Raw genomic sequence first — 26314 nt, 5'->3', positions numbered from 1 at the left:
TGTATTTTTATATATAATCATTATATATTTATATAATATATTTATAATTATTTATATAATAATATATTTTACTTATAATATATAAATACATTTATATATAAATATATATTTATACATTTATAAATATATATTTATATTTGTGTATTATATATTATACATTATATATAATATATTATATAATATTTATTTATATAAATGATATATAAAATATATTAAATATATTAAAACAATATTTATATATAAATATATATTATATAAATATAAAAAATTTGTATGTATATCATATATGTTATTATATATATTATATATTATATTTATTGTATAAATTATTATATATTATATATTATCGAATATAAAATATTTATATAATATATATTTACATATAAATATTATATATTTATAATATAATATAATATAAATAATATAAAATAAATATAAATATATTTTATATAAGTAAATTTATATTATTTATTATTCGTTATTTATATATAAATATATTCATATGTAAATTATTTTATATATGTAAATATATTTTATATATAAATATATTATTTTATGTGAATTATATAAATTATAAACAAATATATAAAATAATATATAAAATAATATATATAAATATATATATAAATATAATATAATATAAATATATATGAATATATATATCTTTCCATTAATCACTCATTTGCTCATTAAATGAGGACATTCTGTGTTAAAGACCTGTGTTAGGAACCACCTCCAAGGAACCTGTCTTATTTACTTTTTAAAACGCTAGACATATATAGTGCCTGGCACACAGTTAAAGGCTCTACGAATATGAATAAAGGGTGCCCAGACACCAGGAGGAACTACGCAGAAAGACGACAAATGCACAAGTTAAGATCAGGCAAAGCAGAGGGTGAAAAGTAGCGTGCGAGAATGTAAACAAAGGGCTGTATGGTACAAAAGAGAAAGCAATCACATCCAGTCCCAAAGATGTGGGAAGACTTCACACAACAGTTAATATCTTGGCCGGTCCTGGAGGACAGTTGGGATTTGGGGCAGGTAGAGAAGTGAATAGGGGATTCCAGGCCAAGAAAAAGCCAGGAGCAAAAGCACAAATGAGAAGCAGGGCATGTAAAGAAGGAGAAGCCATCAGAATGACCAAGGGCTTTTTCTAATCCAGTGTAACTAGGACAATGCGGCTCCATTGCTACTTGCAAGTGATCAGCGGTAAGTAAGCACAGAGCCAGACCGCAGAGGCTACAGAGATGCTGAAGCAGCTGAGGATGGCTGGGCCATGGAGCAGAGCGGGGAAGGAAACTAGAAGCCAGGACCCACAGTCTTGGAGAAGGTAAGAAAGCTCAGAGGTTAGTGGTTAAAAGAGGAGAAACTGTAGAAAGATGTTTTGTTACTCACGTTGAAGATACAGGGGGAAAAAATAGAGACCCCGCAGATCCCCGCCTACCCACGGGGTCCTGGAAAAGCAGAAGAGGAAGTTAGACAAGGCCTGGCTTTTCAGGAAAGCAGCATCGTGGGGGAAAGCAAGGTTACAGGCAGGCAGAATCGGTAGCACGCTGTGGCTTCCCAGATTTACCACTTCCTTTAAATGATGGCGGTTTGCAAGCATGGAGAAAGGTATAATCTCCAAGGAAAAGATTCCGTGAAAGAATCGTTATGCTGGCTCAGCTTCAACAACACTGGCAGGTAGCCTGGAGAACTAGAAAACAGCTATCCAGCCCAGATCCAATATAATGAACACTCCGTCTGATGGGTAGCTGAGCTCATGAAAAAAGTAAAGAAAAGATACAGAGGCTAGAAACGAAGCTACGGTGAGAAAATTGAGTGTTAAAGCAACAGTGAGGGTGTGCAAGGTGGGGAGTGGGTCCCAAGAGGCTCACGGAAAGCCAGGAGACTGAGGGGGAGTCTGGAGAACCGACTTGACGTCAATAACAAACCACAAACTGTACATCTTGCCCAGAGAGTGGAGAAACACCAGGTTTAACATCAGGTTTCACAACAATGTGGGATTTGAATTTAGACCTACCAGCATGGTCCAGAAAGTTCCAAGCCTAGAGAGTAATACAAGGTATTACCAACCCAGGTTGGTCGCACCGGAAAAGGAACACATGAACCCCTCTCACCTCCACCCCCAGATGGAGGGTCACACCTCCACACAGCCTGCCCAGGATCCTGGCAGATGAAACCCCAGCCAACGTAAGCTCACGATCTGAAATGAGCACATGATAAATGAGCCAGTCAGAAGAAACTACAAACAGCACACATTTTACCCCCAAGAACCACAGATTATTGGATTGTGAGAAATAAATATAAAATAAGTAAGTTTATGGTGCTCGAGGACTTAAAGGATGGAATGTCAACATGAGAAACAAACAAGATGATATTTTCTGAAAAGACCGAGGGAACTGAAAGAGCACTAAACATGAAAATCAGGGACTCGAGGCCTACGTTAAACAGTAGATGAGACACGGTCGGCAAATTGGGATCTAGATCTGAACAGACTACCCAGAATGCAGATTGAGCGGGAAACAAAGAGATGGACGAGGATGCTGAAAGAGAGGGAGGACGGAGGAGGAAAGGCCGGCGTACATCCCGTAGGAGGGAATAGAGAGAATGAAGAAGGGAGATAGTAGCGGAGAGTAGCTGTAACAGGTGGACAGTAAGACTGACGGCTGACTTCTCAACAAGAATGAAAACAAAACACGGAAGGCCCAAGATCATCGTAAGAAGGCCAAGACAAGCTAGTAGTCAATGTACAATTGTATCCTTGGCAAAGCCATCCTTCAAGAATGAGAAATAGACATATTCAGACAAATAAAAATAGAAAGAATTTACTATCCATAAACCTTTCCTAACCATTTCTGAAAGATGTACTTCAGGGAAAAAGAAGGTTAGAACCAGAAGAAAGGACTGAAATGAGGTACAAAAGGCAAACAATGAAACCGATAAAACTCATGGGTAAATCAAGACAAATTCCAACTAAAACAAGAACAACAACAATAAACACTGACTGTACCAAACTATAAAAATAAACATGACAAATTTGGAGATTTAAAACTAGATGTTTATCCCCATGTTCCCTGCAGCATTATTTACGATAGCCAAGATATGGAAACAATCCATCAATAGATGAGTGGATAAAGAAAACAGGATATGTATACATACAATGGAATATTTCTTACAACAAGTTGTTTGGAGTTTTTTTAAGATTTACTTATTTATTTGTGGTGACTGTGTGGCTTGGTTGGTTAAACATCTGCCTTCAGCTCAGGTCATGATCTCAGGGTCCTGGGATCGAGCCCCGCATCAAGCTCCCAGCTCAGCAGGGCGCCTGCTTCTCCCTCTCTCACTCCCCCTACTTGTGCTCTCTCTCTCTGTCAAATAAATAAATAAGTAAATAAGTAAATAAATAAATAAATAAGTAAATAAAATCTTAAAGAAAAATATTTATTTATTTTAGCAAGAGTAAGAGAGCAGCGGGTAGGGGCAGAGGGAGAGAGAGACTCTTAAGCAGGTTCCACACCCAGTGCGGAGCCCTACACCGGGGCTCAACCTCCTAACCCTGAGATCATGACCCCGAGATCATGACCTGAGCCCAAACCAAGAGTCAGATACTTAACCAAGGCGCCACCCAGGTGCCCCCACACCATGGAATATTATTCAGCCATAACAAGGAATGAAATCTTGCCACTTGGGACAACATGGATGGGCCTCAAGGACATCATGCTAAATAAGTCACACAGAGAAAGATAAATACTGGGTGATCTCGCTTATATTAGAAAAAACAAATAAAACAAATAAACAAATTTTAGAAAAATAAGCTTACAGATACAGGGGACAGATTGGTCGTTGCTGGAGGTGGGGGTGGGAGGTGAGAGAAATGGGTGAAGGGGGTGAAAGGTAAAAAAATATAAATAAGTTGGAAGAATTTTCCAGCAAATACCCACATATCTACTACCATCTCTACTATGCAATTAACATTTCGCGCTACTTATCACATATTGATCCAACCATTGTTGGCCCCTTCCTTTGCTGAATGCAGAATAAATTGCAGCTGTCAGTAGTTAACATCTGAATATTTTATCGAAGGCATGCCATTAACTACAGATCAATATTTTTTTTAAATATTTTATTTATTTATTTGACAGAGATCACAAATAAGCAGAGAGGCAGGCAGAGAGAGAGGAGGAAGCAGACTCCCCACAGAGCAGGGAGCCCGATGCGGGGCTCGATCCCAGGACCCTGGGATCATGACCTGAGCCGAAGGCAGAGGCTTTAACCCACTGAGCCACCCAGGTGCCCCTACAGATCAATATTTTGCAGTTCTTTTCTTCTAATGAGGTAAACATTTTGCATTTTTTCTTTATATCAGCGAAAAACAATGGCTATGGCAAGTGATGAGGAAAACGTAAAGGCAGAAGAAAGGAGCAAAAAATAATCATTTTCCCTTTATGCAAAAATCATAGCTCAAATATAAGCAAAAAAACCCCATTAAATTAGAAAGCAAATATACAATACAAAGCATTAACAAAAGTAATAGTTCATTGTAAAAAACTAATAAATCCAGAAAAATTGATAAAATCATTATAAAGCTGACTATTCATGACAAAAAAAAAAGGCAGAACAGGGCAAAAGCTACAATATCAAGAATGAAAAAGCAGATATTACTACAAAGAAAAAGAGAGGAAGAATGTACTATTGATACCTAAAACAATGTCAGTGAATCTCAAAACATTAAGTTGAACAAAATAGCCCAGACACAAAAGGGAAGAACTACATGGCTCCTTTGATTGGGAAATTGCTGCATGGAGAGCGAAACCAGAATCACAGTTGCCTATGGGCAGACTCAGAACCTTGGAACCTTGGAACCTTGGAACTCAGAACCCATAAACAGATGGAGACATCAAAGTCATTGACTCTTACAATGAAGACATGTGCAGTTTGCTGTATATAAACTTTACCTCCATGTTAAAAAATTAATAAAAGCCGTGTTCCAACAGAAGTTCAAGAGATGCCTAGGACCAATACTAGACCAAATGCTTGGTATCTGTAACTCTCCTTGGGATATAGCCTACATATTTTTTTTAAACTCTTCCAAAGTCCTTTATTGAGCTGACAAGGCTGGGAGTTGCCCTTGGGGTGGGGTCCCAGTTCCAGCCCAGAGTCTCCAGATCTATGGTGCCCCCGTTCCTGACTGGAGCACGTGGGTTCCTCTGAGAGGCTACTTGGTTGGCTCCTTCAGGAATTCCCAGCCCTCCTTGGAGTACTCGTGGGCCTTCGAGGGAGCCACCAACAGAGCTGACATCACAGTTATGATGCCCGAATTCCAGGACTCACAGATGTGAAAGCTAAGCTTTGGAGGGGCTGGGAGCTGGGGTATCTTCAGACGGATCTGCTCACACGCATACTGGCTGAACTGGTCCGTGGCTGGGGACACTACCATGACCTCCCTGGCGTTCTGAAGGACAGCCCGACTCTTGTCACTAGGGTGACGGAGTCCAAGGAAACACGGTGTTAGACATGAAACATCCTGTTGATAGTTGTGTAGCAACTATCATGATATTAAAAATGTTAGTGTGAAAAGTAGAGGTTCTGTTTTGTCCAGTCTTCACCCAAACTGGGGTTGTCATGACTCTTCAAAGCAGTTTCTGGAGGAAGAAGGAACAAACACGCTGGCAAACAGCCTAGGCATGAACTAAACCACTCGTCAACAATGTCATAGGAGATGAATATAAAGCAGTTAAGAGTTAAATGCTCTCAGGTCATTTCCATGTTCCGGAGGAGGATGAAGAAAATGCTGAGTATGAATGTGAATGAGTTCAGAGTATCTGGCAAAGCGCTCACTTGGAGAATATATAAAGAGCCCCTAGAAATGTGAGGCCTGACGAATATATATATAATTTTTTTATATATATGGGGGAATAAGTGACTGAAATAAGATGAAAAGGAAGCACCAGAAACCATATTCCCTTTCCTGTCTCTGGAAGCGCTTGGTGAGGAGGTGATGTGTGGAGCTTCTGGAGTTGTACTGAGACCCTGAGGAAGGAAGCTCCAAGGGGAAAAGTCAACGCACTAGGATGACAGACCAGACAAATGAAGAGAACCCGGGTTCCAAGCACTGCATTCTCCTGAGGAGCCGGATGACTGAGGGAAGGCCAGTTGGCCTCCTGGAAGAGGAGAGACATGAATGCTGAGGCATACCCTGGGGGTGTCTACTCTCACCACCATGGCGGTGGGGAGCTCGGAAGCCATCTTGCCACCCCCTGAACAGAGCATGTTTGAGAAGGAAGGCAGAAGACAGAAGGCAGAAAACAAGAGCACGCATCCACTGGCATCATTTGAACTCCAGGCTAGAGCCCTGCCTGCAACATCTGTCCTTCCCCTTCCTACTTAATTCAATCAACCCACCCATCCTTTTGTTTAACTGGGAGCTATATTTGCTGGTTTTAGTCATTTGCAAATGAGATCTTCAGTAATAGAATAGCTTGGGGATTTTCACTGATGGAAGAAGGGGAACATATTATTTCCCTATGAAAAACATTTCCCCCTGCAACTGACAACGGTAGAGGGTTCTTGCAAAGACTCACAGAAATCATTAGGCCAAGCCTGCGATCACTTTGGGGCCCAAACCTGGACCTGCATCTCCGGGCCGTTGGGAAAGCAGCGTGAGCTCAGGTAACACGTGGTGGGGGGTGTTGACCTATCACATATACTCGGCTTTGCATGGTTCCCTGAGAGTCCTGATGCAGGTAGCTATTCTGGGGAGCAACCTTAGGGAACGGTGAGATCGGAAGTCCAAGAGAACAAAGAAATCCTGCCCAGCGGCGTGGTAAAGCGCAGGCTCCTGCCCTGGGCTCCCGGCGCTCCACCCCAGGGGTTTCTTCGAGGAGCCATGCGGCAGGTCACAATTCTCTACTGCAAAGCGGCCACCTGTACGCGGAGGTATTCATCCGCGGCTTCCTGTGCCCCTGTGACCCAAGGGTCGCCCCGGAAGGATTAACTCCCCCTAGGCATTCCCAGTTCACATGAGCCCCGTGAGGCTGTCAGAGAAGCCTGGGACAGAAAGTGACATTCGGGCAGCCCGGAGGGGCCCAGGGGTGATGCTCACGCACGGTTGGCTGGCCGTCCTAAGGAGCAAAGCAGTAACGTGAGCCCACAGGGGACGGGAGATGGGTGTGGAATGTGCCAGACCCAGACTCCACAGAGCGATACATATGGAGCATGCCCCTTCCCCCAGCACCAGCCAGCGGGGCTCCTAGGCGCCCCTCTGCCGACTGAAACAGAGGAGCTCCGTTGGGGCCCGATCCCCCGCTCAGTCTGCCTCTGCTGGGAAGGCACCTGGACGCCCTCTAGAGAACTAGGAGTCTTTCTTCAGAGAATTCTAAACGGAGTGTATCACAGCGGTCCTTCCTTGGGGGACCCTGAACCACAAGGGCAGCGCCACAACAGAGGTTTTTATGGCTGTTCTTACTCTGGCCCGTAAAACCTGAAGACTTCCCAGTGAGTCAACAAATCCCAGTAGCAGAGTCTCCTGGAAGTGGGAATAGAAAGGAGCGATAGCCAAAGGCACTGAACAATAATTGAAGGCACTGACGGTGACAACACAAAGCCTGGATCTCAGGACGGGAAAGGGTCAAAGCAGCCTGCCAGCCCCTTGTTTGGCAGGGTACAAACAGCACAGGATTCCAACCAAACCCACCCGACTTTGAATCCCGGCTCTGATGCTGTCTGGCTCTGTGACTTTGAGAATGTCATTCCAGCTCTCTGAGATGTGTGGCCTCTTCTCCCAAGTGGAGGATAATAGATTCAGCTTCCCTGGATTGTCAGAGTTAGAAATAATGCACAGAAATTACCAGCACGGTGCCTGGCACGTGGAAGGTATTCAAGGAAAGATGGAGAAAGAATGAATGGATGAAAGGCAGAAAGGCAGAGGAAAGAGAATCCTGTATCAAATACTCTGGGTTGCAGAAAGTACACACGACGGCCCCGACATTCTCTTAAAACAGAAGCAAGGAAAGAGACCGCTTTTCTACCCCAGAGGAGAGTCCTCCGTACACAGCTTTAACGTCAGTCCAGAAAGCCCACTTGGGCTCCAAACTCAAGCTCCCCTGAGGATGGCTCAAGTGGCCCCTTGCCTGCTTAGGATGGAAGGGCCAGCCTGGGTTCACGTCTAGCCCTATGCTCCCCCCAGCAGTCATGGGTGGCTCACTTGGGTTTGACATGGTTGGTGAAGGCAGTTCCTTGCCAGGAAGGAGGCGGCAGAGGAGCTCTTCCTGATCGCCCCCACTGTGTCTTGTCTGTCGCCGCCCAAGTGGAGGCCTGTTCCAGGTCCCAGGTGTCCTGGGGGCCCACACACCCTCCCTTGGGAGAACGATCAGAACATACAGAATTAACTCCTTCCTCCTGGGACTTGGGAACTATCACTCCTGTTTATTTCGTGGGTATGCTGTCTTCTATGCGCTGTTCTTCCTACTCGTTTCTAGGCAACAAAGGACGAAAGATGGTGTCATCAAAAGAAGGTACACGTTGTTTTCTTTTCACGTCCTCAGGGGGGCGAAGGCTTGTGGTGGGGAGCAGTCACGACTCCTCCATTCTGTAAATTATTCACAATACGGGGGAGCTGAAGCATGAGAGACTGTGGACTCTGAGAAGCAAACTGAGGGTTTTGGGGGGGGTGGCGGATGGTGGTGGGTATTGTGGAGGGCACGTATTGCATGGAGCACTGGGTGTGGTGCATAAACAATGAGTCCTGGAACACTGAAAGTAAATAAAATAAAGTTTTTTTAAAAAATTACTCACAACAGAGGCTCCTAGTTTCTTCCGGTTCTGTTTAATAGAGGGGGAGGGGCCGAGGCACAGCACAGCTGGAGGAGTCTATCCCATGCCCTGAGCGGGGCCAGGAATGGTTCTTCTTCGAGGGTGAGGTCACGTTGGGTTCCCTCCTGACAAATGGCCCATCTGCCGTGGGTCTCCACAGTCCCAAATGGCTCAGATTGGCAGTGGCTGCCAGGCCCTGCTGTCACCAGTCTCTACTGTCACCAAGTGATGACCAGCTCACCTGTGCTAACTCCTTGGCTCCTGAGTCTGACAGGAAGAGGGCTCTTCCGCCACGCGGGATTTGTCCTCCAGCACCTGCCGGACCCTCTGCATCCCTGGGAAGGAGAAGGGACAGCCCCTTGGCACTGGCAGCTCGGTCGGCAGGGCGGGCAAGCTGAGGCTGCTGGAGCCACAGGTGGGACGAGAAGCGGGAGGGCAGAGTGAAGGGTGCCTCGAGGAGGGCAGGTCGCTTACCCAGGCGAAGCCGGTGGGCCTTGTCCGAGAAGACCAAGCGGAACCAGCCGGGCTCTTTACACTCAAAGGTCTGGCCACAGGACAGCAGCACCTTGTTGTCCAAAAAGCGGCGCCAAAGCAGCATTTCTGCCTTAAAGGTGGCCTTGGGCAGGAACTGGGAGGGTGGCAGGGGCTCAGGTGGGAGAGGAGACACCCCTGCCCCTCACCTGCCGGAGAGAGGCTTCAACTACTCTCCCCGCTCCCCCCACCCATGCAGCCCCACCTGTGTTACCTTCCTCAGGTCAACCCAGATGAAGAAGCCCGCCCCGCGGCTCAGGAAGGGGATGCCCAGGGCCCGGAGCTCTCCTGCCACGTAGTCGTGGGCAGCCTTGAGCCGGGCGTGGTTCTCCGGTAAGTACACCCGGTTGATCCAGTCTGTTTGGGGGAAAAGAGAAACCAACAAAGATCTCTCTCACCAGCCCTCACAGCTGCCCCACGAGTCCCAATGCTGACAAGAGAAGGGCCACGAGTTGCCAAGACCCTTTCTCCAGCTGGTGGGGGTGGGGCCGCATGAACAGTCCGTGTCCCGTAGAAAGCACTGGAAATCCAGGTAGCTGGCCTCACAGCTGCCAGCCCTGCACACAGAGGGTCCCCCGGGGTGCAGATCCTAACGGAAGGCCCACGCACACACAGATGCTTCTGAGCCCCGGAGGCTGCCGTTCAGGTCCCAGCCTGGCCCCTGACAAGAGGTGGGGCCTCGGGCAACTTCACCTCCCCATCCTCAGCTTTTTATTAACTTTCTTTGGTGTCCCATTTGATGAGGGTTTTCAATTGTTTTTAAACGATTTGATTTTTCTTTTTTTTTTTTTCTGAGAGTGAGAGAAAGCGAGAGCTATAGAGCGAGCTGCAGACGGGGCAAAGGGAAAGGGAGACAGAATCTCAAGCAGGTTCCACACCCAGCGCGGAGCCCAATGCGGGGCTTGACCTCACAACCCTGAGATCGTGACCGGAGCCGAAACCAAGAGTTTGATGCTTAACTGATGGCGCCACCCAGGCACCCCACCCCCCTTTTGATGCATTTTTAACACAGGTATACATCTGTGTAACCCACCACCTGCAGCCAGGACACCAAACAGTTCCCTGGCCCCAAAGAGTACCCTCATGCTGTTCATAGTCCCGACACTGCCCTGCCCCTGACAACCACTGGTCTGTCAGTTCTCTGTCACCTGTCTTGCCTCTTCTACAATGTCACAGAAGTGGAAACATACAGTCATGTCACCTTTGGAGACTGGCCTCCTTCACACAGAACAATGCACTTGAGCTTACTGTGTACTGCCCTGGACCTCGCCGCAGAGCCCGATTCCATTGTACAGATGTGCCCCACTTTGTTCCCTCCTTCCCCCATGGAAGGATATTTGGAGTGATTGTGAACAAAGCAGCTATAAATATTCGCACAGTGGGTTTTGTGCGACCATGAGGATAAACAGCTTAGGAGTGGGATTGTTGGGCCACGTGGTAAGTGTGGGTTTAACTCGGCAAGCAACTTGGCTCTCCAAAGTGGCCACAACACCTTCCAACCCGCGAGCAGCATGAGAGTTCCCGCTGCTCCACGTCCTCACCAGCATGTGATAGGGTCACTGTCGTTTTAAATTTTGGCTATTCTAGCAGGTGTATAATCATTTCCACATCTATAAAATACCAGGGGAAAGGCAGGAAATGTCTGCATCCTAGGATTCTGGGAAATAAGGTGATGCAATGAGAACATCTAGCAGGGCTCACTACATGGTGGCAATTATAGATCCCCTTTGCTATCTAGATCCACTAGCTGAGATCCTCGTAGGCAGAGATACTCCCGTTATAACTGTTTTCCCTTTGTTGCTTCTACTTTCTCTTTTTTCAAGTGCTCACAGCTAATAATGATGAGTTCACGATGACCAAGTGCCTGTGATATGCCAGGTGCTATTCGAATTGACAAATCACACGAACTGAAGTTTGGGGAAGTGAAGTAGTGTGCCACATGGTCAGGAAGTGATGGAGTGGGCTATGAACCAGTCGTGGCCCTGGGTTCTCGAACACCACCCCCAAATTCTTCTCATGCAAGAAGCACCCATGATCCCTGGCCCATTCCCAACTGACTATAACCTCTCCACCCCCCATTCTCAAATGATCAGGCCCAGGCAGTCACCACGGTCCCGGAGCAGCTGTGCCATCTGGTACTGGACCAAACCACTGAGGCCATGATAGCGGCAGAGGGAAGCCACCGCAGTGGCCACGTCCCGGTTTTCCGTGTAGAGCGTGCCGAAGCGGAGCCCAGACATCCCGAAGTCCTGCAGAGAAAGGCACCCTGGGCAGTGGCCAGCCCTCCACCAAGGAAGCTGTTTCCACCCACCTCTATGCCCTCCCACTTCCCTGACATCCCCGAGGCCAGCCAGGAACCTACCTTGCTGGTCGCCCACATCACGTGGGTCCTCTGGGGGTCAGGCAGCCTGCAGAGAATACAGGTGGGGACAGAGGCAATGCAGATCCACAAAAGCTCATATACATTTGGATGAATTTAGTTCTGTGTCTGTCTGAAGCCCTGGTTTCACCTTTTTGAATCATCAATTCCTACACATCCTTTAGAGTCAGGGTCAGCAAAATACAGCCTGCAGGCTAAACCCGGCCCACAGCCTGTTTTTGTAAATAAAGCTTCACTGGAACACAGCCATGCTTTTTCATGTACATACTGTCTATAGCTGCTTTCGTGCCATATGGCAGAGTTGAGTGAGAGACCATAGGCCTGTAAAGCCTAAAATATTCGACATCTAATCCAAAAATACTTTCTGATCCCTGATCTAGAGCTCAGCTCAAATTCTACTTCCTCAAACAGACCTTCTCTGACCACTCCCAGTAGCCTGGGCCCACTGGGGACCCCAAGCAGATCCCCTCATGCCTCCCCAGACTTCTCCTTTTTAGCACTTATCACAGCCACAATCAAATGACTGTGTATTTCGCCACTAAAATGTTTTTTCTGGGGGCACCTGGCTGGCTCAGTCAGTTAAGCATCCAACTCTTGGTCGAGGCTTAGGTCATGATCTCACAGTTGTGGGATTGAGCCTCACATCAGACTCTGCCCTCAGCATGAGTCTGCTTAAGGCTCTCTCTCCCTCTCCCTCCTGCATGTGTGGAGTCTTTCATTTATTTCAACTAAATAAAATCTTCAAAATGTTTTTTCTGGCTAGAAATAAAAGTTCCGCTTGAGAGGGGCCTACGTCTTTCTCGGTCCCTGTTATATCCCAGCACCAAGCAGGGTCTGGCACAGCGGAGGTGACAAGTCGTTCATTTTCTGCGCCTCACTGTCCTACTCCATAAACAAACAGGAGTCGCAACCGTGCACTTGGCAGAGCCTCGCAAGGACCCACTGAGAGAACCAATGGAAAGGATTTCACGGGGTCCAAAGTTCTGAACACATACCAGGAACCGTGAGAGTCTCTCAATGCCGCATTTATAGACTTTGCGGGTGACCTGGTCCAAGAGTCTCCAAAACTCTTTCAGCCCAGATTCTTGGTTCAGGCTAAATCTAATGAAAACGCCCAAACAGCTAGAAGTGCTTGGCACGGGGCTGGGGCTGCAGAAGGATGGGCGGAGCGAGCGAGCGAGCGGGTGGATGGATGGACGCAGCTGAAGCCACTCTGGAGATGAGCGGACAGCACAGGAGGCCAGCTCCCACCCTCGCAGCCCCTCCACCCCCAGGAAGCCTACGGCCCAGCCCCTCCCTGGAGCTCTCAGAAACCCTGATGTAGCCCGGCCCTCCCATCTTCTCCTCACCGGGTCTGGGGACAGTGGGATCAGATCAGTGGGATGGAAGGGAGCTGCCCCGGGACAGGTCACGTCATGTGGGCGGGGCCACCAGGGACCGGGTACCAGGGGCTGGCAGAGCCGGCCCTGTGGCTGTGGCAGAGCAGCCTTACCCTTCCAGGCTCAGGACGCTGCGGTAGGCCGCCGGCTTCTCGAACACGGACAGCATGTAGACCTCATCCACCATCACGTGCAGCTCGTGCCTGGAGGGGCAGGGCCGGGGAGGAGACGGCTTGGTCTGCGGGTCAAATAGGTCCCCGGCAGTGGGGAAGCAATGACTCAGAAACCCAGTGGACCATGGTCGGGCCCAGGGCTGCCAAACTTTGTTCCAGAAACACCTTCCCCTGTGTCTAACGCTCCACACAGAAAGCTCTGTACGCAGATGACGGGCTTCTGAAGCACCTCGGAGGAGAGGCAAAGGCCTCGGGCACGTCCGCAAAAGAAGAGCCCAACTGAGTGCAAACCAGGTTTGTACAGACAGACCCAGATTCGAGTCTGGCTCCACTCCTCACTCGAGGGCTCAGCAACCTGGGGACCATGACCACGTGATGACTAATAGGGTGACTGGGAGGACTGCAAGAGATACAGCATGTGAAGAGCTTAGCAGGGCACCTGGCCCCTGGGGGGCACAATATAGGACAGCTGTTGTCCTACCTAGAAAGAAAGAGGGAGAGAGAGCCCTAGCACCCCCACAAACCCTGCCCCCCATCCCAGTGCTGGGGAAGGGCGAAAGCGGGTGGGGGCCCACAGAGGAGTGAACAGGGTAGAAGAGTCCATACCAAGGCCCGCGCCCATAGCCTGATCTGCCAGGACGTTTTTGTGGGGTGACTGCAGGGTGCCTCACCTCTTGGCAAATTCCAGGTAGTCCCGCAGCTCTCCTGGGGAGTAGATGTCACCCAGAGGGTTGTGGGGGTTGATGAGGATAAGACCTTTGACCTTCACACCCTGAAAGCACCAGTGGGGCAGGAAACACTCAGCTCCTCCCGAAGACTAGAGCCACACGCTCCCACTGACTGGAGCCAGCGGCTGGGCAGGATCTGGGGGAGATGGGATGGGAACGTGTTCGGGACCCAGGGTGAAGCAGGTAAGGGCAGAGAATTACGTATCTGCAGCAGATATCATACGTGCAAACGTGTCAGCCAGGAAAGAAAACAGAGGCAGAGAACAAAGCCCAGAGGCAAGAGGCCCAAATGCCAGTGAAGGCTGCCTCTGTTGGCAGAACAATGGGCGGGGGTTTGCACTTTCAGATTCCTGCAGGAGGCACGTGTGACCGTACTGGCCACAGACTGGAAAGGAACCACGGGAGGAGTAACCCTCATCTCTGCCTTTCTTCAGAAGGTCCCCTCAAAGAGGGACGCGACAGGGGAATCAGGTCCTCGGATCACCAGGGAGACTGCTGAACGGCACACCAAGCTCCACACTCGACCCCCTGACCAAAGTCAGCTGGGGCAGGGGTTAGGGGTGTTCGAGTTCCCACGGGTCTCAGAATCTTTCTCTAGTGGGAAGACCCTCCACTGGTAGGCTCCTGATGGACCCCCAGAATGGTTCCCTGGGGCCATCTGACACCCCAACCCCACCACGGAGTGCCAACCCCACACCCAGAATGAGATCAGCCACCGGAAGTCTGTGCCCTGCCCAGACCCAGCCTTGGGATTGATTTGACCCCCAGACCTCAGAATTGGCTCTCTGCAAGGCCATCTCCAGCTTCTCCACGGTGAGCTGGAAGGGACGTGTGTCCAGCCCAGTGACCTGGAAAAAGAGAGAGAAAAGTCACCAGCCCAATTCAGTGATTCCCCCGAATCTGAGCTTCTGGGGCCTCTCCTAACAGTCATCTCTAGCCTCCTTGGAACAGTCTCTGAAAAAACCCCGGCAGGGTCCCTCCCCTCATTGCCAGCCATGCCATCACATCAGGGACTGCTCAGCACTCTCAGTCAGGAAGAGGCCCCAGAGACCCTCTGATTGGGGTCCAAGAAGTTACACGCTGAGGTCTGCTCTGTCCCCTCCTCACCCCACCATTTTGATGGAGTCTCCTTGCGGCTGCCCTTGACTTCTATGCTGACACAGAGATCTCAGAGCTGGGACCTCAGGAGCCCCAGGGGAACCCAGGTATGGACCACCATGGGCAACAGAGGGCTCTACCCTCCTTGCAGCTGTGACCTCGGCCTGGACTCCCTCCCACATCTGCCCTCAAACTCACAGAGAGGAAGAACTCTTACCTCACTTTCCAGATAGACACACACCAGCCGGACATTGCCATAAAGATAGACGTGCTGTGTGATGGCCCCATAGTAAGGTGCAGGGATCAGGAAAGCCTCTGAGGGAAGGAATGGTTCAGGGCCTGTCATCCTCCAGCCAGATCACCCCAGTCCCCCATCACCCACAGGCTCCACTCGGCCTCCCCAGCCTTCCATGTCCTTGGGGGAACTCCAGGCGTACACTCCATCTCTCAACTCCCAAGCTCTAATACCTGGATCCACTGAGATGAGCCCCTTCTCTGATCATCAGTAGCTGACATTTACTGAACACTTACTACGTGCTGGAAACGGGGCTAAACATATATTTGTGTGTCATCTCATTTGGTCCTCACAGTAGCTCTGTGATGTCAGTACTCCTGTCACCCTCACTTTCCCGATGAGGACACTGAACCTCGGAGGGTCCCTCTGAAGCACCCCACATGCTGGCTCACTCCAAGGACAGACCCAGATCCAGGGAGTTGAAGCTGCGGGGTGATCTGGGCTCGACAGATGGACAAACGGGACAGCAGGCAGAACTGCCCAGAGAGAGAGTGTGTTCAGGACGAGCGGGTTCTCCCTCCCTGGGGACATTCAAACACAAGGCTGAGGCCATCTGGTGGGGAAGCACGTCGTGTGGAACATTCTAGCTGTGAATGGGGGAGTATTGATGACCTCCAAGGTCTACCCTGAGGCAGAGGCAGGCGTCCCTCCAGTTCTGAAGGGGATGCGTGGGCAAGCCGCCCTCCCTTCCCCCGGCCCACCCCACTCACAGCTCTGGAAGGGGCAGCTTTGTCCTACATGTTCCCCAGCCCAGCCACGGGGAGTGGACTGGAGGGAAACGAGGGACCCGAGGGAGCCAAGGCACTGGCTGGCCAGAAACCCGGCGCAGGCTCTCTCTCACGACTTGCTCCAGGAAGCACAGACGCCCGTGAGGTGAGCACGTACACCTGAGCAGAAGGGTCATGAGCGGGTGGAGTTGAGGAAGGTCCAGAGAGAGGTTTGCAGATACAGAGGGGAGGAGGAAGGAACTGCCTACCCCTGTGAGAGGTGGACAGTGTGACACTGACCCCGTTCTTGGCTGTTCGAGAACGGGTAGGAAATCGCCTATCCTATCCTTGCGATGAATCTTCTTCTTATGGTTCAAATCCTGGGTCCTGTCTCTGTATGTGAATTTGACAAGTCACATAAGCCCCTGTGCCCTAATGTCCTCATCCAGGATGTGGGGACAGCACAGAACCCACCTCAGAGGCGAGAAGTGAGGATTTTTTTTTTTTTTTTAGGATTTTTATTTATTTATTTGACAGAGAGAGATCATAAGCAGGCAGAGAGGCAGGCAGAGAGAGAGGAAGGGAAACAGGCTCCCTGTTGAGCAGAGAGCCCGATGTGGGGCTTGATCCCAGGACCCCGGGATCATGACCTGAGCTGAAGGCAGAGGCTTAAACCACTGAGCCACCCAGGTGACCGCGAGAAGTGAGGATTAAATGGGCCTATGTGTAAAGCCTTAGGCTGTGCCCACAACATAACATGTGGTCAGTAATTATCACCCAGAATCCCTGTTAGCGAAGCTGGCATGAGGGGGCCTCTGTTCTGGTGACAATGAGCCCTGATCGGGACCTGCTCTCAGTCCCACTGTGGATCCTGAGGGACGCTGCTGGCTGCCTACTCACCAGCCATTCCAATTTTCTGGCTAAGAGAGCACCAGATTTCCCAGAAATGACCAGCAATAAGTCCGAGGAAACAGAGCCTTCTGCTAGCCCCTGGGGAGGAACCATTGGGAGGAGCCAATAAGTCAACCAAACTTATCCCGTCTGCCTGGGGCTGCTCTGGGAATGGGTTTGTACAGCGGTTCTGGCCACTAAGACATGAGGGGAGCTCCGCTGGGACTTTCTTTGGGAAAGAGTATATCCCCTGCCCCCTCCCAATAAAACAAAGACACAGGCGAGGCACAACCTTTCCCCTTTCTCCCTGCCTTTAGGACCCACTGACAGCCAGCACATGAAAGGAAAAACCAAGGTCATCACAGAGACAAGCCCCGAACCCCAGCATCACGTTGACCTCCTCTAAAACTGTGGACATCCAGGTATCTTGACCGGACATCCAGTCAAGCCGCTTGTTAAGCCCCCTGCAGCCTCATCGTTGGCTATGGCCAAAGGCGTTCTGACACAGGCCACAAAGACAGGCAACTGTGGGCACTGCAGGCATAAGGAAGCCCCCAAAGCTGAGCAGGCCATGGGTCACTTACCCCCTGCCTCACACAGCACCATGGCCAGAGCAGAGAAGAGAGAGGCACAGCCATTCAGGACAACCACCTGCGGGTGACACATCCATGCTGACAAAGATGAGTATCCATCCAGGCGGGAGCAAGGACCTACAGCTGTACCCAGGCTAGCAGGGAAGAGGGACTGGGTCCCAACTTGGTGCCCTCTGTGGCTCGGTCACAGCAAAGCCACCAGAGGAAGCCAAAGGCCTCTCCTGATTGGCAGCCAAGTGCCTGTGTTGCTTATCCTTTGGGCCCTGCCCTGGATCAACAGAACAAGAAGAGGGAGCTGATCACTCAGAGAGTCTTGCCTGGAGGTACGGAGGCAAGGAGGGAGCACTGAACAAACTGGAGCAGAAACTGTAACCAAATTATGTCCTCAATATCTAGGATGAGGAAGACAAAGGGCAGGGGTGCTCCTAATTCTACCCGGAAACAGCCCAAAATCGAGTGGAAGGCAGATCCCAAGCCCACCCTACCCCTGCCCAGTCAAAATTGGGGGAGGTGGGTAGAAGAACAGGGGAGAGCAGAGGAGGGGGCAACTCACATTGTCTGGTTTAAGGGGGTTGGGGCTCTTGCAGTAGAAAGACAGGAATCTGGCCACTTCTTCCCGGAGGCTAGAGATCAGACGGAGAGATGATCAGTGTTTGCCAGAGGATCCCCAACCCACAGTCTGTCCCAGAGCTCCTCCACACACAGACGCCATCACCCTTCTCTGATTTCCCATGCAGGCAGCGGGATCGGCGTGGCCTCCACGTCGCAGGGCCTACCAGTCCCCTGCCCCATCACTACCCACACATGGACGCTTGCATTCTCTATAGTTCTAGGACACCTGACCCCCTTAATCCGCTGGCCTCAGGGATATGAAAAGTAACACTCCACCTATACATAGATCTAGCTAGTAACAGTAATGCTATCATAACGGTAACTATCGTCAGAGTCACAGTTGGACCATTTCCATCATGCAGGAATTACGTGGGGAATTTTACTCATTTAATCTTTATAACAATCCTATGATGCTGTTATTATTCCCATTTTACAGACAAAGAAACTGAGGCTTGAAGGAGATAAGTCACTTGCTGGTAAGTGGCAGAGCCCACACTCAAGGCAGCGGGCTGTCTCCAGGGCCCACCAACCTCATTACCTAGGAACGAACGCTTTGGAATCCAGTCCTGCTTGGCCTCTGGAACAGCAGCCGCCCCCAGCAAGTGCTCACTAAGTACCAGCTCCAATTAGCATTATTTAACTCACCCCATCGGACCAGGAGGAAAATGCCCCCACCAGCAGCCCCCGAAGCTGATCCTGCTTCCTCTAAAACTACTGGGAGAGCAGGGAGAAGGACTCCATGCCTGAAGGCCCTCCGCGTGCCTCAGACCCATGGAAGCAAGTGAGGGAGCTCCCAAGCTGTGGTGAGACCCGCAGAGGCCCTAGTACCCCACAGACACTCCAGAAAACCCCATGATTGCCAGACCTCCAGGATGGCCCTCGGCCCAAGGCAGGTTTTCTTCACCTGCCATAGTCACATCCAGGGCGGGATAATTCTTTGTTGTGGGGGCCGGCCACTACCTGGTAAATGCCTGAGGAGCCCCTTCCCAGCTGGGACAAGCAAAAGTGTCTCCAGATGTCCTAGTTGTCCTATGTCCCCTGGGAGCAAGACCAACCCCCCGGGCTGGGAACCACCGGCCCGTGGCAGCTACTTACAACAGATGTCCCCTCCAGTCGGGGTACTGCAGCAGGGACGGCTCCACCCGCAGCATGTCGCTCTGACTCAGCTGGGGACAGAGGGAAGGGCGGGCTGAGCGCCATACACCCTGGTGGTGACCGCCGGGCGGGCTGAGCGCCATACACCCTGGTGGTGACCGCCGGCGTGGCGCTTCCACCCACATCCATACGGCCCCCACCACGAAAGCCAGGGCTTGGTCTGCTCATCAGAGAAACGAGGGGAGAGGCAGCATGGGCACAGCCTTCTCCTAACCGTTTTTGCACAGGAGGAAACCGAGGCTCCAGAAAGTGAGGTGACTCAGCCAGTGTCACGGGGCTAGCAAGTGGCAGAGCCAAGACAAAACCCAGAAGGTCTGACTCCTAATCCAGTGCTCTTTTTACAACACTGCCATCTAAAAAACCCAGAGGAGTGGGGGCACCTGGGTGGCTCAGTCAGTTAAGCATCTGACTCTTGATTTCCACTTGCATGGAACTCAGGGTTGTGAGTTCGAGCCCCATGTCGAGCTCCCTGCTCAGCCGGGAGTCTGCTTGAGATTCTCTCCCTCTCTCTCTGCCTCTGCCCCTCCCCGTGTTTGCATGTGCGCATGCTCTCTCTCAAATAAATAAAGAAATCTTTTGAATAAATAAATACATAAATAACCCAGAGGGATGGATTGGTAGAAGCAGTGATAGGAAACCATGCTACTCAGCTGCTCCCTGGGGTGACAGAAGGGATCCCAGAATTGGGTGCCATCCCCTCGGTGTTGGCTCCAACCCCCTTGGTGTTGGCTCCAACTTCTGGAGGGATTCGGGCCATTGTGTTCCCGCAGGCTCAGCTCAACTTTACGCTTTGGAAAGTGTGGCCGTTTCTACACCATCCCCACCCTGACCAGGCGCTGGGTTAGTAACTCCCAGGGCATCACAGACACAATGTCAAAGAAAGGCAGAAGTCTTAGGGAGTGGACCAAAAGAAGAAGGGCAGTCAGCCACTTGTATAGGACTCCAACCCTTCCCGTCTGTCCTGCCGCCCGGAGAGCCGCACTGTCCAGTGGGAAGGCCACAGCCACGTGTGCCCCCTGAGCATCTGGAACGCGGGTGGTCTGAACTGAGACCCACTGGATTTGAAAAACGTGATATGAAAACAGTATGTAACATATCTTAATTTTTTAGATTGATTACATGTTGAAATGGTCCTATTTTCAATATATGGAGGTAAATAAAATACATTAATTACTAAGATGAATTTACCAGTTTCTTTTTACTTATCTAATAGAAAATTTTAAATTACATACATGGCTCACATTTTACTTCTGTTGGACAGTGCAACAGGGAACTGGCTGGATAGGATAGGCATCTTGAGCCCCCTTCCTACACCCCTCTCCCCTTGGGTCTTGGATTTGTCACCCTCAGAAATAAGTTCCTTTGAGGTGTGCATCGCTCTCTCTACAATCCCAAACTTGGAGTCTGTGGCCTTGGGAGACACATCTATCAGGCATTTTCAGTGGTTTGCTAGAAAGGGCTCAGACCAGCTCAAGAAATCTGCTTCTTACATTTCCAGGAATTTTACATGCTGTGTTTAAAAAAAAAAACAGCCATTAAAAAATTTAAATTATGTCAATGTATAAATAAGTAAATTGCATTAAAAACAAGCATAGTAACTAAAATATCACTGCTTCTGATTATGTTACTACATTTTGTTTAGATTTTATTTCTTTCTCAGAGAAAGAGAGAGCATATGCACAAGCAGGGGGAGTGGCAGGTAGAGCGAGAAGCAGGCTCCCCACTGAGCAGGGATCCCAATGCGGGACTCTATCCTAGGACCCTGGGATCAGGAGCTGAGCAGAGGGCAGACGCTTAACCGACTGAGCCACCCAGGCGTCCTTATGTTACTACATGTTTACGTGTGTTCTTGAGGTTATTTCCATCTTTGCGTCTGCATGGTGGGGACACTACAAATTTTTTTTCCAACTCTGTGTGCAAGGACGTCACATCCGTGGCTTGAAATCAGCCGGGAGTATTTACACTATGAGAACTGGCAAAATCTACAAATCAGAGTCCTCCCTACCCCAGAGGCAGTTGTTAAATGCTGACCACACCCCACTAAGTGTCCCCTCACCACCGCCACCGTGCTGGGAGAGCAGGACCCAGCCAGCAGGAGGGACTGAGTACGGGAAAAGGTAAAGCAGGAGAATAGGGAAGTGACTGGCCCAAGATCACAGAGAAAGTTGTCCCTGAGGCAGATCTGGAACCGAGGTGAGCAGACTCTCAGGCCAGGAGTGCAGAGGCAAGGGGCAGAATCTGGTTAGGGAAGCCTTCCAGGAAGTCCAAGAGCAGACAGGCCCTGGGAGCTGCTGATAGCTCCCAGACATGTACAGGACTTACCCGTGTGGAGAGCAGGTCAAAGCAGAGTTTGTTTTCACTGGTGCCCAAATTAATGATGCCCTGGAGAGAGAGATACGGAGGCAGAGTGAGCACAGCCAAGCGGTCCCAAAGGGAAAGGCCTGAAATGCACACGGAGGCAGAAAAGCAAAGCGGGAACGATCGCACCCTCCCAAACCCCCTTCCTTAGCCTTGTTGAGCCCCACCTCCTCTCAGCAACCTGGTCCATCTTCCCATTTCTAAAGCTCTGTTCAAAGGCCATCTCCTCCAGGAAACCTCCCCAGAACCCCAGCTAGAAAGGATCTTTCCTTCTTCTGGAACACAAAACTCGTGATCTGTCCCCCTGCAGAGCACTGCTCACTCTCTGCCTCCAGGTCACAAGGACAGACGGACATGCTTTATGTCCCCCACTGGATGGGAAGGTCCCTGAAGGGGATGCACACCCGAGAAACCACCACTTACTAGGACCCGATACATGTTTGTGGTACAAAACAAGGTACAACGTAAAGCAGTGTTCTGGGAGGACCAGGAACAAGGATACATGCAGAGCAGGAAGGGCTCCGTAGCTGGCAGAGATGGTCCCCTGGGAGACTGTGTGCAACCACACACCGCTTTGATCCCACCCCATGAGGCACCCACTCATAGGAGCAAGAGTGGGGAAGGCACAACTCAAGCCGCCCATAGAGTCCTCAGGGAAACTCATGCTCTCTAACCCCTGACCCCTGAGGTATTGGGGCAATGAGGAAGGAAGCAGGATATGGAAGCCAAGCTTGAATGAGCCAATGTTCTGACCAATAAAAGGCATGGCTCCTTCATTCTCTGAGGAACAGAGCAGTAGGCTCCTCTGCTCACAGCTAATCTGTTCACAAATCCTGTCGCTTCTACCTTCGAAATACGTGTTCAGGGGCGCCTGGGTGGCTCAGTGGGTTAAAGCCTCTGCCTTCGGCTCAGGCCATGATCTCAGGGTCCTGGGATCGAGCCCCGCATCAGGCTCTCTGCTTAGCAGGGAACCTGCTCCCCCCCACCGCCACCTGCCTCTCTGCCTACTTGTGATCTCTGTCTGTCAAATAAATAAATACAAGCTTTAAAAAAAGAAAAAGCAAAAAAGAAATATGTGTACAGCCCAACATCATCTCAACTCCACGGCTAAGACCCCTGTTGAGTTGCCAGAGCTTCCTGTCTCCCTTCTTGCGATGGCTTCCCTCCTTCCTTGCCGGCCTGCACTCACCCTGACCTCCACACAGCAGCCTAAGCACCAGGCCTCTTCTGAAAGCCAAAATCAGATCATACTGCTCCTCCTCCCAACGCCTTCCACTGTGCTGTGTCCCAAACCAGAAGCCTGTCCACGTCCCATGACGCCACAGTCTCTATCTCCAGGCCACCGCCTGATCTCTCTGACCTCGTCCCCCGCCAGTCGCGGAGCTTCACTCCAGCCATCGTGGCCTCTGTGCCGTCCCTTGAACTCATCAAGCACAGATTCACCTGGAGCCTTTGCACCAGCTGTTCCCTCCGCCTGGAACATTCCCCACCCCAGGTATCTGCAGGGCTTGCTGGGATAGGCAACCTCCAAGATGGCTCCCAGGGAGCGATCCCCACCTCTTGGTGTCCACACCCTTGTGTGTAATCCCTTCCCCGTGAGTGTGGGTCAGACCTACTGACCCACTTCTGACAAACAAGATATGCAGATGGAACATCTTGCAAGAATAGGTTATAAAGGCCCTGGCTTCCATCCTGGGTACGCATGGTGTCTCCTTCTCTCTCAGAGCTCCTGCCCTGGGAAGCCAGCTGCCATGTCACATGGCAGTCTGTGGAGATTCCCATGTGATGAGGGACTGGAGCCTTCTAACACACACGCCAACTAGCCTGGAAGCAATCCTCTCCCCAGCCCCTGACCACGTCAAGCCTAAGATGAGACCACAACCATGGCTTCAATGCAGGTTCACAGAAGATTCCGAGCCTGAGACACCCACCCAGAGCCTGAACCCCAGAAATTATGAAATGCGTCTGTTAAACTGCTGAAATCTGAGGTAATTTGTTACACAGCAACAGGTAACTAATATAATCCTTTGCTTTCCTCAGGTCTCCACTCGAATTGTCACCTTAGGAAAGTGGCCCTCTGTGACCACCTTACATAAAACAGCAACATCCCCAGACCGCCTCATCATTCTCTATCCTCTTCACTCTGCTTTATTTTCTCTATAGCACTTATTATCATTATAGGGATGTTTTGTGGTCTGCTCCCCATCTGCCTCCCCTTCTAGAACAAAAACTCCACAAAGGCAGGAACTTTGCTTTTGCTCACAGTTGCAACCCCAGCATCTAGAACAACTTCTTGGTCAAGGTAGAGCATTCCACCCTGCAGTCTTCCCTTGGGCTCCAGTGGGCACAGGGGTCTCACTCACACTGGGGTTCTTATCCTCATCATACTCGTCCATGTGGTAGGTCCTGTAGCCCTCCTCTGCCGAGTCCCAGAACCACTTAATGACTCTTCCTCTCGAGGACAGGCAGGAGCTGTCCGAGGACAACATGGCAGTGGGACCACTCGCTCCACAGTACTCTGGCAGCTTCCGGTCTGGTTTTCTGGAGCATTCTCTTTCCAGATCATCCCCATAGTTACTGTCCAGATCCTGGATGGAGGTTGGGCCCGGGCAGGTGGCAGGTGCCCTGGATTCCTTCTGAGGCAGAGTGAACATCTGCAAAAGGACAAAAGTATTCAGGGCCCAAATTCAGCATTCAGAAAAGAAGGGCTTTCACGCAGCAGAACTGAACTGGGCGTCTAGCGGTCCTTCCCATTCTTGGCTCCCCCTTTCCTTATGTCTATATATTCACCATTTCCTATGTCCCTTACTAGTGGTAACCCTAAGTCCAACGGCTTCAGCAAGTAAATCCTGTTAAAGAGCTCTTCGGGGCCAGGGGCTGGGCTTGCTACTTTTATATGGGGTAACATATAGCTGCTTTCCCTTGTTTTACATTTATGGGACTTTTTCATTCTGCAGCCTGCGGAGTCGCCAGCGTTCTTTTTCCATTCTTGCTGACCTCAATTTCAAAACACCAGGGAAAAATGTTCTGACTTAAGCAGAAAGAGCCCGGAGCCCCAGGGGTCTTGCGGTGATTGCTGTCAACAGGGCTAAAGGGCCCGAGATTACTTGGTGATCGAGGGGGGGGGGGCAAGGGGAGGACGACTGAGGGTCTCCCAAGGGCAGGCACGCTGCAGAGCTCCAGGGCCTGGCAAAGCACAGGTGCCGGGAGAGGGTGGTCTCCTCCTGCCCGAGGCTGTGAGCTCCTCGGCTTTCCAAGCCGGCTTTGCCATCTGCGGAGGCGTGTAAAACCGCAGGGCAGCAGGGAGGCTATGAACGGAGGAGTTACCTAGAACTAATGCCGGCTCGTGGCTCAAGTTCGGTAAAATATGTTATCCTCGCTCCTCGCTGAATTCCCGGTTGGTCCGGAGGCAAGCCCGCACACCCAGTGCCGGGGGACAGCCAGCGGCCCCGACCCCCGGGGCGCCCCCGCGGGTAAACACGGCTCCCCGAAGCACCCCTCCCCCGCTCCACGTGGCGGGCTCTCCCAGCGCTCACCTCGATCCCCACCCCCGACAGCGCGGGCCGGCGGCCGGGCAGAGCGGCGGGAGCGACGCCGGGCTGGAGCGCAGGGCCCGGGTTCCAGCCGCAGCGCGGCGGGGACCTCGGAGTTCCGCGGAGGGAGGGCCGAGGCTTCCGCGGGCGGCTGAGCCTCGCGAGACAACACGTCTGAGGTTCGGGAACAAGGAAGTGTGCGCCGGGCCGGGGACTGCGAGACGCAAGCGGCGACGCCTGCGGGCGATCCTCGAGCCCGCGCCGAGGGAGGCCCCGCTCCGCTGTCTGGCAAAGCGCGATCGCAGCCCCGGGCGGCGCGGGGGAGGCAGCACCGGCGCTGTTGAATCGTGCGCCCGGGTGGCTTCCGCCGCCCGGACCCGCCCTCCGGCTTCCCGGACACCCAGGCGTGACCCGCGGTGCTGCAGGGTTCCCTGACCCTTCGGGGGGCCGGACCCCCCACCACGCCTCCGCCCCCACCCTTCCCGGTGCCGACCCCGGCCCGCGCACAGCAGAAGCCGAGAAGACCACCGCGGGGAAGAGTCGGGCCACGGTTCCTGGTCTCCTCTGCTGGCACCTGAGGACGCCTCCCTCTGCCTCCTGGGCCTCAGTTTCCCAGTTTGGAAGCAGTTAGAGTCTCGGAGGTTACTTGGCAAACGTATGCCTGCTTGCACCCATGGAGAAGCCTTTCCGGGTTAAAGCGAGGGCATCCTTAAAACATCCTTCCCCTGTGAAAGTTTTTACAGTGGCATTTGAAATTCTCCTCCTTTCGCTCCTTGGGGCCTTTGTCGAAATCTTCCACCGACCCCTACACGTCCTGGAGTATCGGCAGTGAATTAGGCTACCCAGGCCCCAGCCTGTGCTGAGCCTTGTGTAGAACAAATAAGCGGGATCCCTCAGGACAAGTATGGCTGGGAACCACCCCACTGCTTGTCTTCTCTCTGGCCTTGCCAGGAACATTGTGACCTTAAGCAGCTCTCATGACTTTGTTGGTCCCCTGTGCGATGTTCTGTAAAACAAGTCCGTTCTCTCCATTTAAGTCATATTCTATTTAATTCTGGTAAGTACTT

The 26314-nt window shown here is 51.1% G+C and overlaps 1 protein-coding gene across 1 annotated transcript; it reads right to left on the bottom strand.

Annotated features, from left to right (window-relative positions):
* Positions 1–8461: 8461 nt before the first annotated feature.
* Positions 8462–25583, bottom strand: ACCS (1-aminocyclopropane-1-carboxylate synthase homolog (inactive)). Its single transcript, XM_032840698.1, has 16 exons — positions 25251–25583; positions 24078–24368; positions 21679–21738; positions 19297–19367; positions 18143–18212; positions 17581–17647; positions 15321–15418; positions 14776–14853; positions 13949–14049; positions 13218–13307; positions 11708–11753; positions 11453–11594; positions 9560–9702; positions 9289–9442; positions 9056–9149; positions 8462–8590 (listed from the first exon to the last, which is right to left on the bottom strand). Exons 2-15 carry the CDS (start codon positions 24366–24368, stop codon positions 9061–9063), a joined length of 1500 nt encoding a protein of 499 aa, XP_032696589.1. The 5' UTR covers positions 25251–25583; the 3' UTR covers positions 8462–8590; positions 9056–9060.
* Between the last annotated feature and the right edge of the window lie 731 nt (positions 25584–26314).

Source organism: Lontra canadensis, unplaced genomic scaffold (genome assembly GCF_010015895.1).
Source record: "Lontra canadensis isolate GAN:19392208 unplaced genomic scaffold, GSC_riverotter_1.0 scaffold115, whole genome shotgun sequence".
Lineage (NCBI taxonomy): Eukaryota > Metazoa > Chordata > Mammalia > Carnivora > Mustelidae > Lontra > Lontra canadensis.
Note: the sequence above shows the minus strand (reverse complement) of the source record. Positions and strands in the feature narration are given on the sequence as shown.

Coding starts and splice junctions, on each gene's coding strand:
- ACCS (XM_032840698.1), bottom strand. CDS start 24,368: ATGTTCACTCTGCCTCAGAAGGAATCCAGGGCACCTGCCACCTGCCCG. Junction 14,854..15,320: donor GTGTCTATCTGGAAAGTGAG/GTAAGAGTTCTT, acceptor CTCTTTTTCCAG/GTCACTGGGCTGGACACACG. Junction 11,754..13,217: donor AGCGTCCTGAGCCTGGAAGG/GTAAGGCTGCTC, acceptor TATTCTCTGCAG/GCTGCCTGACCCCCAGAGGA.